This window comes from Pieris brassicae, chromosome 14, assembly GCF_905147105.1.
Source record: "Pieris brassicae chromosome 14, ilPieBrab1.1, whole genome shotgun sequence".
Lineage (NCBI taxonomy): Eukaryota > Metazoa > Arthropoda > Insecta > Lepidoptera > Pieridae > Pieris > Pieris brassicae.
Genome location: NC_059678.1, coordinates 2,209,000 through 2,229,118, shown reverse-complemented (window position 1 = coordinate 2,229,118; position 20,119 = coordinate 2,209,000). Strand labels below are relative to the sequence as shown.

Below are 20,119 nucleotides of genomic sequence, written 5' to 3'. Positions count from 1 at the left end.
TGCCAAATTTTATAACCCAAAGATTTAAGGCCCGAACTGGAGGAAGGCCAATCCTCATGTCGAATTAAGTCGATGTTTTGTCGCTCAAACCAGGCTTGGGTGGTCTTCTAAATTATTTTAAAGTAGGGAATATAAAACAATATAAATATATATTGCAATCGACTTTGTAGCTGTCTTCTTTTTTCATATTATGGCGATAGTTTTTACTCTATGCCAGTTTCAAGTAAAGTAGCTGTCTTTTTGACATAATCTGAATCACTAACCTACCATATCTATGGCCGTTGTCATGACAACGCAACGTCAACACAAGAAAGTGTCGGTGTCATTAAGTTAAGAAATAAATACTGAATAAGTTTTAGTGCTTTAAGAATTAATAATTTTAATAAATCTCATGGTAAGTTATAGTTTTAATTCTTTTTAATGTTTGTTGGCAATTATTATGACATTTGAACATTGAATGAAGCTTTGCGAATCGATATCGTAGACCTACAAAATAATGTTTATAAAAACGAAATATTTGTTACAATCATTTAAATAAAGTACAAATTTTCTGCCAATTTGTAATTAAAACATGATTTAGCTAGTATATTAAGCATATTTAAAAAACACATTAGTGCTATAACCCCTGGTCTTGGCCTATTTCAATCTCTGTTTCGTGATCATTTTTTTCTGCCAATTACACAAGATTTTTGAAGTGAAACTTCTTTATTTAATTTACCGTCACATATCTCGGTTACGCGTCATCTTTTTCTTGTCCCTACCACGGTTGATTCGAAGAGTACTTTTAATAAGGTAAAATGAAATAATTGTATTATTTGTATTCATGTACATGATAATAAAAGCCTTTTGTTAAAACTTATCTTATTTAACTTTATTTAACCAATTTCTGTAAAGTTCCATATAGTAGACCATCTTTCTAAAAATAAGGTCATAAAGAAGTTTCACTACTTACGTGTGTACACTACTATGAAATCTATTTTTTCGATAAATATCAATTGATTTAACTAATAGAGATTTAAAATCTATACTACGATAATAAAGAGGTAATATGTGGATGTACAGAACCGATTTTAAAAAAAATTACCTACAAAAAGCCTCGTGATTTGTGAGTATGTAGTATGTATAAGAAAATAAATCAGCGACGCCTCAAATTTCCGTATCTGTTTTATGATGATCTGTCAATCGAATAGGCAAGTAGGTAGTAGTGTGCCTGATACATGCATCGGCTTTTTGGGTCTAAGGCAAGCCGGTTTGCTCACGATGTTTTCCTTCACCGTTCAAGCGAATGTTAAAGGCGCACATAAAGAAATTCCATTTGTGCACATCCGGTGATCGAACCTATGACGTTAGTAATGGGAGTCGCAAGTTATAATTGGGTTAAAACTATTGCGCAGGTGTTTTAGTAGAACAATGCATTCGTCAAGGAAAACAGTTGCCAAAAAAGTAAAAGAAAAAACGCAAGATGACATTCCCATCAAGAAACAAGATGAAAAATTAAAAAGAAGCGTATACAGTGTCAACACACCACGCTCTGTTCCCCTAAAATCAAGCACAGCGGATATTTATTCACGACAAAAAAGCGCTTTAAAAACTAAAAAATCTACGACGAATCTAACTAGTACGTCAATCAAAGAGATTAAACCATTGACGCAATTGAAAGGTAAAAATCCGCCAATTCCCGCCACGTCAAAAAGTGAATCTGTCAAGCCAAGGGCAAAAGTGTTGCCATTTTCGGTGGCGGTAAATTCGCCGATCGCTCAGCGAAAAATTGTCAGACAGGAGTCGTCAGTCGAGGCAGATGTTAAAAAGAAATCTCACGAAACGAAGGTTGATAAGGAAAGAGAAAGGAAAAATACTAGGACGTTAGAAGACCACGAAGTTAAGGTTTTAAATGAAGTGGATAATAATAGTGAAATGATAAATTTAACAAAGAAATTACAAGCTCAATCGAAAGTTTTTTACGTTGATTTAAATGGAGATCAGACTAAGGTATTAATGATTTTTATTACTTTATTTATATTTTATGTATTAATATAAATAAAAACGTATGTATATATGAAACAAGATAAAAATATTTGCAAAAAAAATATTATTTTGTAGAAAAAACGACACTAACAATAGAAAAAACTAAAATGTAGATTATAGCTAACTTCTGGGTGTCAGATTTTAGTGTGAAGCATCGTAAACATTTATTCTCATCATTTTTCCTTGACTCTATAAGAAGTAAAACTTCATTCATGACAGAAATATGGTAACACATTAATACTCTAAGATCCGGCTTCAATATGGCTTAAATCTATCTGACAAATGTTGTTGTACGTTAACTCTTTCACTCTACCGTAAATATTTATCATCTTTAACAGCAGGTAATCCTTATTTGCGGTAAGATTTAACTAGGCACCCATATACGATAATTATTAGAAAAATATAGCTTCAATTTGATATATTATTTATAAATGTACGTTATTAACATATAAATGCATCGAAATCATACCTGTTTACAGCTGGCTACGAATATATTCATGTAAAAATCCGTGATGTTGACGATATTTTATTTAAATCACAAGTGAACGAATGTTGTCCCAAAAATAATTTCATTAAAAATACTAACGGCCAAATTTTGATAAGCAACTTGGTAGATATACATTTGGTTTTTTGACATCTCTGTAAAGTGTTGTGTTATTGGAGTTTATTGTTTTGAATTATCTTCGCTATGGAATATACAAACAGGAATGAAGTAAATGACGTCATAGTTTTTAAAAACAATACGAAGCCAGTTACTCCGTCAGATATTATTTATGCGTGAATGCATGAGTATGCTAATATGGTGTGTGTGCGTATGTAGTGAGTGTAGGTCTGAGTTGTGATGATTCGAAAACCGATTCGTCCAGTATTTTACGTGTTTTGTGAGTTTGTATGTAAGGTTTCCGTCCTTAGGATTCATATTTAAGCTGTTATAGTAATTAATTCCATAGTACAATACGTTCACATGTATGTCACTGAACTCCTCTTAAACTGCTGAGCTGATTTGAATCAATTTTGTTGTATGCGTTTGGGTGGGGCTCTGGATGGTTTAGATTCCACCCGGCAGATTGCGCTTCAGCCGATATCTAGGTTATCTAAACTGCAGCTATATATTTGAATCTTCTGTGCACGTGTTCATGTTTCATTAACTCCTAAACGGCTGGTTAAATTTTGGTTACATGTTTTGTGTGTTCAAGTAGAGTCGAGAACTATTGAATATTATTGGCCGAGGCAATCATCGAACATGGGGGTGGATGATAATTTTATAAAGGCTAAGGTGGGGCATGTCAAATGTGCATATGTCACAGAGAGCTTAATAAGCAGATCAATTAACAGCCTAGCCTCTAAACTAAATGGCACCGTTTAACTAGCGGCCTCAAAGATATTCAGCCTGTTGATTAAACAGCTAGGCAAATGACATGGATCGATGACGTTTCATTACTTGCCTAGCCTGTTCATTTAAATTTAATTCCGGGGCCACTTTAAATAGGCAAGTAGGTGATCAACCTTCTGTGCCTGACACACACCTATTTGTCTAAGATATGCCGGTTTTCCTTACGATGTTGTCCTTAAATAATAAAACCCTGCTTAATTTCCAATCCAAAATACATTTTAATAGTATATTTATATACTTAGATTTGCTCTATGTATTTTTTTCTGATAGAATATGATATATCCCAGCTACCTTGAGTACCGTCTATCGGAACCACTTCACGGGTAACGGCCTCCTCCAGCTCTTTCCAACTATCTCTAACCATGGCTTTCTTAATCCATTCGCTTCCTGCTATCGTTTATATTTTTTCTATTCACCTTTTTTTGGGTCACCCTCTTCTCTTGGTCCCTTCCTTTGAATCGGTGAAATAATCAGTTAATCATGTCACTTTTAAAATTACATTACAGGATAAGGAACCAAGTGAAGAAGATTTGAGTTATGAAGATGATTTTGAGAGTTACGAGTCCGATTTCGACTCGTACCACAGTTCCAATCACACTGAAGAATCGGAGAGTGAGAAAGAGACGGAGAAGCAGTTGAAAGAAGAGAGTATGCTGGATTCTGGTAAGAGTTATAATAACAGGTTGCTGTAGTTTTTCTTTCTCTAGAATCATCCTTACAAATATGGTGCGAACGCTTGACGTTAGCAGAATGATTATGGATTCATTTATGGAAACTCTTACCCACGATTGCGGATTTCTGCATCTGTTTTGTTTAATAAATTTTCTTTATATGCTCTTCTCTTCCAGACATTGTATACATTAGATAAAAGAAGTTCCATCAGGACTTTGACAGATTTCTTTTATACTAAGATGTATATTACATAAAATTATAATTATTTAAATGATGCTAAATTGATTCTATATTTATATTTACTACGAATTCGCAAGTCAGGGGCACAGAGCAGGCAAGAAGAACTGGCGAGAAACTCTCCGCCACTCTTTTTTATCGTCGTAAGTTTTGAGTCATACAAATTGTTTAACTGGAGCAAATCAATCCCAGAGATTAGTTTCATTTAAGTATTCGTCAAATTTATAAAAACCTTTATTGATTAATTACGTTTAACGGGAGTTTTGTTTTATTCAAATGAATAACTTGGCTAACCAGGACAGATGAGAAATATGTTATTTTTGGAGAATCATAGAAATGTCGTTTACGTTTAAGATATTAAGGAATCATCTGGATTGCCCAAACGGTTTATCAAAATTTAAATTTCGTGTACCCTCTACGTACCCCTGGCACCCCATCATCAATTTTCCCTCCTTTCCGAAGAACGCGTCATCAAAGCCAATGTCCAGATTGATGATTCTGATCAACGAGCATGGTCTGGATATCCATAGTTGATCCTTGTTGCTTGCTTGCTACTCCACCACGATGTATACAAAGAATTGTTACGCCATAGCTATAAACCTATTTGATCACCTTTCTAGAAGTTATTGATCACTGCCGTGTAATTCTTTCAAGGGGAAGGTGATGAAATTTTTTAAAGGCAAGGTGCTTTTATTGCGTAGGCGAGTGTTTGGACCATAGATTTGACACCAATTGTAAATCACTAAACTTTGTTATTATTTTATATTCTTACTATAAGACATTGTAAAAATTAATATGACATTTGCACGCCTATTTATAAATGGCTGATTGTGCGAATAATTGTAGTTGATCGATCTAACCACTGTACCACTATCTCGGCAAATAAACGATTATTATTTGATTATATTATATGTTTGCCTATGAGTGTTTGTCACATTAAATATTCTAGGTATTGTGGTACTTTTACCAATGTATCAGTGTGCCGAGCGTTGGCAAGCTTTTATCTTTAAAAAAAAAATAATCAGTGGCTAACCAATCTTTGGATAACATTTTACAATACCTAGCCTAAATCTGAATCACAAACCATATATTTCAGGTACCTTCGACCTGCGCGAGCGATCAGTGAAAACAGTGCCAATGGAATTCATCATAGAAGACACAGAGAAGAGAACGTCTCTAACAGATGAAGGGTTTCAGGATATGTCCAGTTCGAGTGCTGTGTCCAGCATGAAGACTGTGCACGTGGAAGTTTTAGAACGGTAAGTTTGTGGTATATTCTTTTACAAGACTAAAAGTAATTTATGTCTCATTTAATTTACTAAAAAAGATATTTAACATAAAGTGTCCAATAACTCAACTAACAGTCTCTATTAAAGGGAAGATATTCTGTTCTTGTGTTAATTCACTGTTTAGCCCTTAATATTAAAGTACGCTAACGCTAATTCAAATGGTTTGTCCTCTTCAATCTTCTCACTAGTCGCGTCAATATGTTGAATTTAATTGATTGAAGTTAGTAATAATAATCATAAAACCTTTCTTTCCGAAATACAATTTTAACATTGAGATAGTTTTCCGCCAGCTCTCCCATATTCAACTCTGGTCCAGTATGGTCCAGGCTGTCATGTACGCCATTATGTTTTTGAGCGCCCCTGACTGCTGGTCCAATCTCTGGAGAGCACAGAGTTGTTTGCTCCTTTCAAGTTTGCATATGAGAATGATCTATGCATTCACTTTTTCTCCTCTTTTGTATTTTAAACGTAACTTTAAAAAGACAGCGCTACAACTCCTGTTCTTAGCCTCAGGCCAGTCCATTTCTTGCTGACTGTGGTCAATATTTTCTTAATAGGTAAGGTCAGTTTCCTCGAGACCTATTCCTTCACCGTATGAGTGAGTGTTGCGCTCGTGTACAGATTAATACTTTTCTGTTCCTCTTGCCATGTGCTATGTGCCATGTTCAATATACAAAGATCAAATTAATTATAGAAGAACTATCGGAGGAGGCTTTACTGATTGATTCGACTAATATAGGGAGGTTTTGATGGAGGTTGTACTGTATATGGCAAGAGTACATGCACTATTATGACACAAAACGAAAAATTTATTATTACAAGCGTGATTGAACGGAAATAAATTTTGTTGAACGTTTACGACTTCTTGATAAATAATAGTTTTACGTGTACATTATATTGTAGGTTATTTATGTATTAGATTTTTTTTCTACATACATATAGTATAACAGGTTACATGAGTTATTTGACAACGGGTGATTTTTTCCAGACAATTATGTACATGCAAATTACGTGTAAGACTAGAAATATACTATCTAAAACTAAACTAAACTATAAAAAATATAATAATGTAGTAATCTTAGGGTTCATTTCATAATTAATATATATAGCTTATTACGGATTAAACAGTACTTATCCGGAGCTGAATATATTCGATAGTTGGCTGATCAATTTTATAGAAAACATTGTTAATACTCAAACTAAACTAACTAATCCACTGCTTTGCTGGATTTTTTTAAAAATTGTTTGTAACATTTATTTTTACCACAATTATTGTCATATATTATAGAAAATATATCTTGTAAAAATATACTGTAAATATACACAAATGTATCATAACTGAAATGGAAAGGGCTGGCTATGATTTCAGACCTCTATTCATCGACTTCACAACATCAAAGGAAAACAGAAGAAGACGACGCATATGTGATAAACTAAAGCGACGGGCGAAAGATATTTTAAGCATGGTAACACTACACCAAATGTCATTTACGCTGTTCGAAATGAAACCGATTCCTTACGAGTTATATATGGCGACATTCGGTCGTGCCAATTACACGCAAGTTGCTGTACAAACGTTTGATGATGGTATCACTGAAGAGGTTCAAACTGACGAGATTGAATATGGCAATAAATGGACACAGCATCCCATTAAATTTACCAAAAATACTGTTCATTTAAGTAGTGTTAAAACAAAAAGAGATTGTAATGAGATTGAACTCAAAATTAATAATTTAATCAAATATAATCAAGTAACAAATGATAAAGTAGATGAAGATTATGAAAGAAATCCCCTAAGAATATATTTAGAACAAAAAGATGGCGCCGGTGATGACAAAATGCTGCCATATGACATTTATATGTCAAAAACTAAATGCGACTACAATGTAAACAAATTACGCAAATTTCTAAAAAAAGTTGATGGTAGAATAACAAATATTTTGAGTAGAAATACTGGCAACACAACAACGAATTTAATTGCAAATACAAAATACCCGTTTAGTAGCGGTTATATTTCCATTTCAAGCAAAGAGTTAAACAAATTCGACCTATTGCAAAGCACAAAAATTGTCGGTATAGTGTTTTCAGAGACAAAAACTAATTTGGTAATTACAATACATGGTAACACTGAACCGCTACAACACAATGTTCTTTGTCTATGGGACTTGAATGTTGCTGTATTAGAACCCATTAAAGTGTTAATTACCAAAGAACAGGTAGAAATTGGGAGATTAAGAGGAAACTCGGATGATATATTCGTGGCTGCGCTTAGAGACGGGTGAGTTTTACACTATCATTTTGATGATTTCTTTAATCCAAAAGGCTATGCTCTCAATAGTTCAGGTCTACTTAGCTTCGAGACTCAAGTTTTGCTGATGTTTCTCGTCGAATTCTTACAGGATATTAAAATTGTCATCCCAAGGTCTAAAATCAGCAAAATTTTCCAAAATCCTTCTGCGAAAACAGACAGGATTTCAGGCACCTCTTTTTAGAATTTTTCGCGATTTTAACGGATTAAACAGTACTTATCCGGAGCTGGATTTATTCGGTAGTGGGCTGATCGGCTTGAAAGAATGCATTGTTGCGTGCCTATCTCGAAACTTATTCGCTGTTTTGCTGGTAATGTTTTTTTGTCCTTAACAAAATTTTTTTTGAAGTGAAACTATATCGGCGTTGGAAAAAAAATTACCGTCACATATTTCAGTTATCTTTTGCTTGTTCTAACTTGTGACCACGGTTGATTCGAAGAGATTCGAAGCCATTAATATCAATAATATATAATAACGATAACAATGATAGTAATAATTCTATTACAATTAATGAAATTCTGTGATAATCTTAGTAATTATAGGTATATATAATCTTAGTTATCATTTTACCTTATTATATTAATAAGGTAAAATGAAATAAATGCATTATTTGTATTCATGTCTATGATAATAAAAGCCTTTTGTTAAACTTTATCCAATTTAACATCATCATTTCATCACTTTTCGAAAAATAAGGTCATAAAGAAGTTTCCAAGTGTGTAATTTTTTTTATAACATTTATGTTTTTTAAATTGTCATACATTTTACATAAAAGAGTTTGTAATAAAGAGGTAGGTTTAGTGCTATGTATGATGTGGAAAGCTTTATTAAACATATAAATAATGTCATAAATATTGACGCCAGTCTGTCCACAAAACTGTACCCCACGACTCGCAAATCACCTATCAAGCATCAACTTAACTTAAAGCATTTTAGATTTTTATTGCGGTATACCAGCAGCTAAGTTTCATCATCGAAAGGTTCGGAAATTCCGTTATTATAACATCGACGTCCATTGACAACTGAGCGTTATTTAAGGCAATGCTGCGTACCACCATTATGTGGTAGCTGCCACCTGAAGTATGACCGAACCTATTTCTTTAAAAGCGCGTATCTAGTCTTGGGCCGGCATCACAAAAAAACCATTAACCATTGGGTGTCCATCCATGTGTATAATTTGATATCAGTTGAGCTTTTTGCTCGTAAAAAATCTATAATTTATGCCTACAATGTGTCCTTAAATGAAATCAGCTAGCGGAGCTGGGCTTATTCTCATCCTAGAGGCTTCTCAAGCCTGCTATTAGTATTGTCTTTTGTTAACATAGCTTTCACACATTAAGAAAATAATTTTTAAACGGATTGAAGCTATGTATGTATTATTATAAACTTATAATTATTTACATAATTTTAAATTTAAAATTTTCCGACGTTTCGCGTGCTTTACAGCGTGCGTGGACGGTGACCACAAAATTTTTTGAAAACCTCATTTTTATTTGTCATGTTAAGGCCATTGAAACTATTTTATAACTTCAAAGGCTCAATATGGTTTCAATCGAAATGAATTCATGTTTTGTATGTTACCCGAATGAACTTTATTACTACGGGTTAATAGTAGTCAATGGTGAAAGAAGATTGCTAGAGTTTCAACCCTTCGTAGTTGACATCTCCAGTTGCCTCACTGCACGATTTGGTTCGTTGTTTCTTACAAAAAAACAGCAAAGAACTTACAACTTACATCTTCGCTATACAGTATAGTATGGATTCATTTATGCGGTGATTAAATAGGCATCTCCTGGACAGGCTACATATCACATTATATCAAGTAGATTATTGCCAAAAGTCTACTATATGCAACTTTACAGAAATTGGTTAAATAAAGTTAAATTAGATAAAGTTTAACAACAGGCTTTTATTATCAGACACATGAATACACATAATACCGTTATTTCATTTTACCTTATTAAAAGTACTCTTCGAATCAACCGTGGTAGGGACAAGAAAAAGATAACGCGTAACCGAAAAATGTGACGGTAAATTTATTTTCAACGCCCAAGTTTGGCTTCAAAAAGGTCAAAAATACCAGTCACTAAAATTTATTCATTACAAACAGCAGTATAGTTAACACTATTTTTCTAGAACAGTGCATTTATGGGATCTATCTGAAGATGAAAATTGGAATTTAGGATTTGGCAACACTAATGACAATGTAAACAAAGTTACATATGGCAACAAGTTACGTCAATCTGCGTATACGAGTAGCGCCTCAAATTTAGAATTAGGCCATACGTTGGATATAATTGTAGGTTTAGAATTCATTACTGGCAGCACAGTGATTTTGGAAAATGGAAATAAACTTTTGGGACAGGTCAGTAAAGAGATTTTAGTTTTGAATTTTAGTATCAAAGCGGTTCTACGAAGAGTACGTTAATAGATTGTAATGGGAAAGTAGCTAGAGGTTACTAGATCCAGAAGTAAATTCTCTTTTGCGATCTAGCCAACTGTGGATTGATTATCCCCTCTAATGGATTAAAAAAAGAGAATACTGATCGTTTAAAGGCCTTGTGGGACCCGTAGGCTCATTTGCCCTATCTGATAAAATATATTTTTGTTAGAAGTTGGACAGCGCTTCATAGGCATTTTTGGAACGGTTAGTATATGTAAAACTATAATTTAATAGTTGCATAGATATATTTTTTTTCGTAGTCACTGTCGTTGTTAACGTAATTTTCCATTATAAGATTTTGTATTTTTGAATAAGTATTTTTTTTGGTGAACAGTTCCTCCAATTTGAAGTGAACAGTCTTACACACTGACCTTAGTTATTAGTATCCTCAATGGCTATTTTTTATGGAATCTCGCTGTTGGCCTTAATGGGCCTTTACAGCTCAGCTCAGTTTTATCCCGCGACTAGCGCAAGGGCGTCTCCTGTGAGACTCGAACCTCGGCTTGGGCCGTCGCGGGGTGGTCAATCGCCTGAAGGGCGGGACGGAAGCTCACTGGAGTGAGCGAAGTGCGAAGTAAAGGTCCTCGTCTTCCCCGGTGAAGGCGGTTTTTTACCCTAATCTGGGTGTTTGGCTATTATTATTGGCCGCGCGGGCGGCTTTTAATTTATTGTTAGCTACGGTAATTGGCTCGTCCACCAGCGGATTGGGATGGTGTTTAGCCTTGTCGAAGTGGCGTGTGGACGCCAACTTCATCCATTGGGCTATGGTAGGGAGCTCCAGGTCGTGGTGGAGGTCGACGTTTCTCACATAGAAGGGCGCACAGGAGCACCTGTAGCTGGTGAATATAGGAGGGGAGCTCGAGAAGTTGTATATATATGCTTAGCGGAAAATACTTCGCTAGCGCGTTTCAGAGTATGACGTCATCGTTGTGATTTGTAGGCACAGATTGTAGGTGTCGCTACAATGATATCGAATTTATAACTATACAGCAAAATTTAAACAAACTTTAATCAAATATTTCAAACTGTATAAATAGAACAATATTAAATTGTTTTTTAGATTTGTGTGTTGCTTCAGCGTGGAATTGTCATTATTTATTCAATAATTCAAGAGAAAAATAAAAATATATCGAAGGATATGGGAAAGGCATTTTGGTCAAAAATAAAACTGGAGATGTATCAAGACATTAATATAACCGACTATATTGTGCCAAATGAACTGAAAATGGACTTTAGTTTAAACAAAGCCAAGAAGAGACTAATCCATAGACGTCAAGGCAAAAATTATTCCCGCCCTAAATCCGCCATGACAGTTGACAAAAGTGTTGCCAGAGATAATATCCGGCAAAATTCGAATTGGGAGAGTGGAATTGTGTGCAACGCATTGAAAATTGTCAATTATAATAATGTTGATAGATATTTGATTGGAAAGAATTGTGGGGAAGTTTTAATTTTTAAAAGAATTGGCGGGAGTATTAACATTGACAGATTATATGTTACTGGTATGTATTGTCTTAGTATATTTTCTTATTACCCAGAGATACTATAAATATTATTTGTTGTTTTACTATGCAGATATGATCCGCAATGTTTGTCACATAGATGCATACATCGAGTAACGCACAGACAATCCAGGAAATCGTAATGTTTGTAAAACATGCTGTATATACGTAGCAATACTGTCAGGTGCATGTTATCTATAGCCATTCGAAATTTTATTATTTAGAAATTTCAATTTAAGTCTTTCATTTTTCCAAAATGAACCTACTTACTGTGGTTTGTTAACAATTTTTTCCTTATCATTTATTTGGCTGGCATAAGAATTATAGAGTGGCTAAGGTTGAGCACGGCACAAAAAAAAGTTTATGGTCTAAAATAAACAACGTTAATGTCAAAAACGTTTATTAAATTTGCCAATATCTATTACCAGCTATAATTACAGACACCGGTTGAGAAATTATAATGGCTGATAGAAATATTTTCGACCGAAATAAACTAAAAACTCTTTATAAGCGTGTTACGTCATAGCGACTGGGGCGACGCCATCTTGTCTAAAGAAGGGTTTTGGCGGGATCTTGTTTTATCCAGATTACCCATAAATTTGTATACTGTCAAAGTTTTATATTTATAGTTTTATTGACATTGTTTTAGGAGATTCGTCGACAGTAACGGTTTTAGAAACGTCAGGTCTGCCATACTTTTTAGCCGCCACCGATGCGGGGACTATACATCTATGTTCGTTGTTGGAGGGCAGGGTTCTTCTTACACTGGACAGTCGGTAATTATAATATCATTAACGCACCTGATTAGTACAGTCCAGTTAAGCTTAGTTGGCCTATCTACTTAAAGTATAGGGGGGTGGCAACCAACTAGATTGTTCTCGAAGAACCCAGGTTATTTCTTTCCTAGGAGAAACCAGTCAGTTGCATAGATCCCCGTTAATAAAGACGTTGTATACTGAATGCCTCTGACACTATGACGTCACGTGGCTATCGAGAAGGCCCGATAGCTTTGAGTCCCTTTTGAGTCCTTGAACCTCTGGGACCCTACCAGGAGCCTATTGACAACCTACAACTGACATGCATCGCTTATTCATACCATGACAACGAGAGTTTGTGTTCCCACGTGATCATACCGGTTATGAAATTTCGTTCATAAATTTTATATTGTTGTTTAGAACATATAAAAATCTATATTTATATTAAAAACCTGTTCATAATGTTTAATAAGATGAAAAATAATATTTCGGATGTTATGTTTAGAAAGTGTAAAATAAATAAACTATAAAATTATCGACTGAGACCAGAAACAAGACGGCAATTTGACGACGGCCTTTCTACCGACTCCGTAGATGTCGAGTTTATAATTTGCAGTAGTTTAACGAAATTGATTCGTTGAAAATATCAGTGTACCTACAACAATTGCACAAACTGTTCCATAATATTCAATTAATAAACATAACATAACGTTGTATGTGCTGTGGTTGTAATTGGCCCTGGCTCAGCATTATGCTGAGGAGCAGAGTTGTTCAACAGCGCTGGTCATTCTGCCGGAGACCACAGCAGCTAGTTTAATTAATAAGGCATGTATAACTAAACCATAATTCCCCAATATATCATATTTTAAATCGGCTTCGTGTTTTCGTGTCTTTTGCGACTTCTTCAGCGATTATTTCGTGTATTAAAGGCATCATTAATTACACACAGGTAAAAACTACAACTATAGACCCCGTCTGGTTCTTTTAATAAGAATGCTGTATCACTTGTATTTAGTATAATTGATTTTTTTCTTATTATGTTCATGAATTGTATTTGTTCTCCTCTGCTTTGTTGTTTGTTTAAATAAACATAGCCATTTGATAATATTCCAATAACAGTATTTATTTAGTTAGATTGACGCCATCAAGAGTTACAATATTGGAGCTCTTTGCCAACAATGACTCAACTCAGCTAGTCTTTCTGGTTTAAGCTGCAAAAACAATAATTTTTCTATATTATATGATGACTTATTAACGTTTAAACTAAGTTTATACTATTCAAAGGAATTAATTTTTATTTTAGTTACATATGGATTTTCGAGTTAAATAAGTTCATAAGTAATATCTTTTTCAAAGGGGTTTATATCAGAAATACACTTCGATATAGGTATTTATTTGTAGGAAACAAATCTGTGAACAATACTTATAAGTTAGAGGAATTTGTAAATCTATTTTTATTAAACTGAAATTTTGTAAACACTGACTGAAAGCTGCTACCATAATTTGACGGAAACGTTTTAAAAACTATAAGTGTGAAGTAACATAGCACCAGAAAACTACATGCTTCAAAATAATTTAATAATATATTTATTTTTATAGAAACATTTGTCGAAGTTTGACAGTTAAATTTCAAAACTTATATAGAAACCTCAAGCTAAATTATCGTACTTTCGTTCGGTCTTGCAATGCCAATACGTTGTAGCTTATAGGAGGTCATGATGTGAAAAAATGCTACTGACTTTAGGTACCTAAAGTATCAACATCTCAACTGGATTGTTTTAATAAAGCTCATCGTAGGCCCTCTGATAGAGCCCTTAGAGCTTCGACTGTCACATTAGGTCTCTTGGTCTTATTACTTATTTATGTGTTATGGGGTTGTTGGTTTCTTAGGTATCACCCTCATATATATTTAGTTATATATGTCGCAGTAAAGCAGTTTAATTACGCAAGTTGATTAAAAATCGATATTCCATCAAGTCGCTAAAGTTCCGTCAGACAAGTGAGTGAACGAAACGTTTAACGAGTTTCCTAAACGTTCCTAGGCAACAAGACTAACCTAACCATAAACAATAAAGCAAAACACGGAATTTCCAAGCTCTCAGTTCTTTACGATCACACCGAAATAACTAACAAATGAAATATTCACGGCGGAGTCTTGTTTTACATTGTTAATCAACACGCTGGCTTTGAGTCAGACAGATAGTTAAACATTTTCGACGTTGCTTTATTTAAATCAAAATGCGACTTGATTGAATATCGACATTTAATTAACTGTCTAGAGATTCAATTAACTCTCTTATTTAACTACTTTACTGCGACATATATATATACATACTCCTGACATTTCGTACATATAACACATATCCACAATCCACTAGCTGGCAATTCACATTTAATAAACTGGCTAATACTTACATTCGTACAATAGAGTGGTCATGAGGTCATGAATTAAAAATGAAACATCTGACATAAAAAAATTGCTTAAGTCAGTCACAGCTAAATTCATATTATTACTGTCACTACACTATCCCACTGTTGTTTTTCATAAAAATTTGTAAAACACCATTAAAGTTGTGATTTGCCATATTGACAGTTTGAAGTGTTTCGGAAATTGAAACTAAATTTATGTTAACAGTCAACAGGCTAGGCAAGTAATGTAAAATCATCGATCCAAGGATCAGCCTAGTTGTTTGATATACTGGCTGATTGAACGGCTAATTAAACTAGTTGGTTGCGACATATATACGATACTATTGTCCCTGGGGTATAAATGATTTGTTTGCAGATTACTTGAAATCGTTTCGAGTACTTTGCAGCGACTTTTCGAAATAAATAAAAATATGTGACGTAAATAAGTTTTTCTTTATAGGAATTCTCCTTCAATTCCAATGGAAAAATGTCAGGCGGACAGCAAAGGTCGTTATTTGGGATCTGTGGCGGTTAAGAAAACTAATTATGATTGTAAATATATGGATTCTCAGGTATGTGTTAACGATATTTTGTTATCTTCAGCCATATTTCAGATGCGCAAGGACGAAGAATTGGTGCGAATTTCTCTCCTGTCTAATGCATTTTTGACGTATGGATGTGAAACGTTAAAAGGCTTCAGATAATGTGACCTTTCCACAGGCACTAACGCCAAACTAATTTGTTTGTGAATGACATTAGCTTTGTCACGTGACAATTTTTATAAAAAATTCTGTGACGGGTCGGTTGTACAGTAATTTTAAGCCAAGTTTATGTACCTAATCGTATTTAGAAGCATTGCTCTTGTCAATCGCGATGTTTTGTTTCTGTTGTTTTTGGTAGAGTAAACTTTTTTACTAATCTGTGAAGCATTTAGGAAACATTTCAAATATCATCCAACACTGCAATAATTATAAGTTTATAATAATAATACATAGCTTCAATCCGTTTAAAAAGTGTTTTCTTAATTAATGATTTATAAAAAATCCCATGGAAGCGCAGTGTTGGTCTAGTGGCTTGCATACGACTCTCATACCTAAGGTCGTAGTTTCTATCGTGGGCATCTGCGCGCTCCTTCGACGAAGGAAAACATGATCTGGCAATAGATCCAAAAATCGGGGTGTCCCCATGCTCCTACTTGCCTATTAGAAGAGTATTTTCGACTCAGTTTCTTCGTATTTAGACGCTCGTCCGTTGTGTGTTAAGGGAGCGTTCAAGTATTATGTAACAAATGGGGGGGGGGGGGTTTAGGTTTAGGTTTAAAGACTTTATTTCTCAAAAAAGAACAAAAATGTCACTTACATGAGAATAATACTTGAGATTAACATTACATTGTAGTCGTTCCTAAAAAAATCACAATAAAACGATAGCCGATGCAATAAACATAAAAGTAACCAAAGACATGAATAAAAAATAATAATAAGAAATGAATTTAAAAGTAATTTTGTCTATATTCACTTAGCTTCGATTTGAATGTATTGAAAGAAGTAATATTTTTTTATATTTGTGGGTAGTTCATTATACAGCAATGCGCCTTCGTAGGTAAACATTTTTTTGCCGTTGTTCGTACGTATTTTAGGTAATGTAAGATAACTCGTTCGATGCATACTTCTATGAGTCACATGTTGCGGTTTGGAGAAAGTTAGGCTAGTGTGGAGAGAACTTTTTTTTAATTTTTTTGACAAGAATACATGTATTATAAACATAAAGTTTTTTTATATTCATTAAGTTTGTGTCTCGATATATATTTATGGTAGGTGAAAGATAATTATATTAAGATAATTATTTTCTTTTATAACGTTACGATGCGGGGCGGGGATTGAATTACGCGTTATTGTTAATATTATTTTAGTCTTTCCAGTACTTTTCACCATATAAAGGTAAGTTTTAAGAGCCCCGAAACGTTTTACTAGTGGGGTCAAGTATATCCAAATATTGCGTGACGTTATACTTGAACACTCCCTAAGTGTCCTGGCTTATTTATACAACCTAGCTCCTTCCAGAAGCACAAGTCTCTGGGCACTTCTCAGGATTACAGAGCGACCTCACTGCTCCGAGGAATTGTGCTCGTTGCCTATTAGAAAACAAATACACGAAATTTTATGTTTTTATATCTATATAATATATTCTTATATATCAGTATACCCTTAGACCTAGACCTAAAGGGTTCTAGTACCCCTTTAGATTTAGATCAACTAGAGTGTTACCCCACTAGAACATTAGTTTTTTACCTCTTCTTATATTGACGAATAATTATCACGACTTTAAGAAACCTGAGGCCCAGACCTAAAATGTTGTAGCGCTGTTTTTTTTCAACTTATAGAGTTGCAGATACCACACGCATATTATATTTTTGTTAATTTTAACTGAGATTCACAAATTTTGTTCCAGCTCACAGTGTCTTCGTTGGTCTGGTCCCAGTGTGACCCATTCTATATACTGGCCACTGTGAATAACCGTTTGGATGTATGGAAACTAACCCATAGTGATATACGCCCATACAAGGTGTATGAAAGGACGGTGAAGAGATGCATTGCCAGAGATCGGAACTTGGTAATTATTATTAATCATTCCATACAATAATTGTTTACATTTGTTTCTAGTATTTGTGTATCTTTAGGGTAAAGCCTCCTTCGTATTTTTCCATTCGTCCTTGTCTTAAGGAATACCTGTCAATCTTTTGTTTTTTACTTAGCTGTCATTTGTCAATTAAAACAAAACAAAAGTGGACTAACAGTGGACTAGATAGACGTTGTTCTGTCTTAGCTATGAATATTGATTTCGAAATGGTATAATTAACTAAAAATGCTTTATGTTATACAACATTCTTTGTTTGTTTTTCTGGTGCGTATATAAATAGGTTTGTTGGTATACACGGGAACAGGCGACATATGAAAAACATGGATTTTATATGTATTTTATCAATATAATAACTCCTACGAAGCCTTTTTTAAACGATATTCAACATCCTCTTTGACGATATTTGCAGCATGCATTCTGTCAATGTTATGTCAAACGCCACAAGGTTACAGCAACAATTTCAGGGTTACTACTTAACTTACTTTGGTGGATAAGTAATCTTAAATTTTCTAATTTTCTTACGACACGACAAAAAAGAATTAGCGAAATCAGTCCAGCCGTTCACGCAGCCGTTCACGCGTGATGCCGTGACCATGGGAAATAGAGACTCATTTTTATATATATATATATATATATATATACAGTTTTTTTATATACATATTCCAATATCCCTGACTCTTGTGGTGCGCGACCTTCTTTAATACACATATTATGTACAAATATTGATATATATTAAAATTTCTCGTCTCGCTTCCGCTACGCTCTTGCTGCAGTGAGTGATGCATTACTGCAGAAATAAGAAACTGGAGTTCTGAGAGACTGACCAGCCAAGGCCAGCTACAACCACACACGCACATTACACACGTAAAATCTCTAATCTACCTTATGCCCTATATTTTGATATTTTTCTTTTTTCAAAACGTATTGTCCCTACGTAAACGTGAGGTTTTGACGTGACAACGTCTTATAATTCGATGGAGCCTGCACGCACGATAAAACATGACTCATGCAACGTTACCTCGCTCTGAGGCGTTGCATTTGAGGCTCGAAGTGCAAGCGAGAGCGCAGAACGAGCGACAAAGAGGCACAATCGGCCTACGCGTTAGACAAAAATTGACATAATTGTATTTATGAGTACAAATAAATGTAACTTGATCGATTCAATTGTGATTTCCATTTACCTACTTCTCTATTCATACAAAATATCAATGAAACCAATAAAATTTAAATTTTCTTTTGAAAAAGCAACCATTGCATCAGTATTTTCTTATGACTTTACAGACATCTGATTTTTTAACAATTAATTAATTGTATTTAGTAATTAATTAATCTAATTAGTAATTGTATTTCTGTGTAAAGAAAAACAGTTATTCCAGCAAGCTTACTGCATTATTTTAATTATTTTTGCAGGCCCTTCTAACTGTGGATGGAGATGTTGAAATTCACAAAACTACTCAAGATAACAATATGGATGTCTTTGAAATGTATATATCGTTGTTATAGACTACTAGCTGCCCCCGAGAATTTTTATTTCTCCTTATTGTGATTTTACTTAGCCAACCTTTTTAGTTCATACCAACATGAAACATTATGCTATGCTACCGCAAAGACTTTTCGGTTTTCCGGAATGAAAACTTTTTAGGATTTTCTCTATTTAAACCTCAGAGGACATAAGCTTTTAATTAACAAATAAAAAATAGGGATTGATCTTAGAGGGGGAAAAATTAAGGGTTGTATATATCTATATAGCATATCTATGCTGTATCATAAAAACAAAAAGTTTTGTCTAAAAAATATTTGGGGTGGACTACCCTTAAACATTTAGAGGGATGAAAAATGTTGTCCGTTTCACAGACCTAACCGATATGCACACCAAATCTCACTCAAATCGGTTGAGCCATTTCGGAGGAGTTACAAACACGAGAATTTTATATATATTTCTAGCAATTACTTATTCATTAACTAGTAGCAACTAGTAACTAGTAGTAGCTAATTTGTATCTCTATTTTACTAAACTTTACCGATAATCGCCATTAACTTTTAAACAATATTTTCATTATTAAAGAGAATTTAGCGTTTAGGGTTAAACCAGTTCAAATGGCATCAGAGCGTTGCGAGACAAGATGGCGGATTATGATCAGCTGTTTTATTTTAAAATATACAGATTATTTCTTAATAGACGTGACTCATGTCAGATACACTGTCAATGACAATTAACTGACAATTGTGTCAGTTAATTGAAGTGCATGTTACAATTTATAGGTTAGTCATTAGGCGTTTCATCTCGATACGCAGCAAAATAACCTCAAAAGTGCCGGCGAATATCCAGGGCGCAATACATCAGTTTTCTCGCTTATCGTAATGAATTTTTTGTTCTTTAGCTATCCAGTGGTACAATTTAATTTTCGATACATTTGAAACTTTTTCATCATTAGGCTGTCGGATGGT

The 20,119-nt window shown here is 34.2% G+C and overlaps 1 protein-coding gene across 1 annotated transcript; it reads left to right on the top strand.

Annotated features, from left to right (window-relative positions):
* The first annotated feature begins 338 nt into the window (after positions 1-338).
* Positions 339-19,374, top strand: LOC123717991. Its single transcript, XM_045674321.1, has 11 exons — positions 339-394; positions 1,395-1,989; positions 3,925-4,081; positions 5,424-5,586; positions 6,986-7,894; positions 10,062-10,290; positions 11,429-11,870; positions 12,520-12,646; positions 15,495-15,606; positions 17,483-17,644; positions 19,082-19,374. Exons 2-11 carry the CDS (start codon positions 1,411-1,413, stop codon positions 19,172-19,174), a joined length of 2,973 nt encoding a protein of 990 aa, XP_045530277.1. The 5' UTR covers positions 339-394; positions 1,395-1,410; the 3' UTR covers positions 19,175-19,374.
* The last annotated feature ends 745 nt before the right edge of the window (positions 19,375-20,119 follow it).

Coding starts and splice junctions, on each gene's coding strand:
- LOC123717991 (XM_045674321.1), top strand. CDS start 1,411: ATGCATTCGTCAAGGAAAACAGTTGCCAAAAAAGTAAAAGAAAAAACG. Junction 1,990..3,924: donor TAAATGGAGATCAGACTAAG/GTATTAATGATT, acceptor ATTACATTACAG/GATAAGGAACCAAGTGAAGA. Junction 15,607..17,482: donor GTAAATATATGGATTCTCAG/GTATGTGTTAAC, acceptor ATTTTGTTCCAG/CTCACAGTGTCTTCGTTGGT.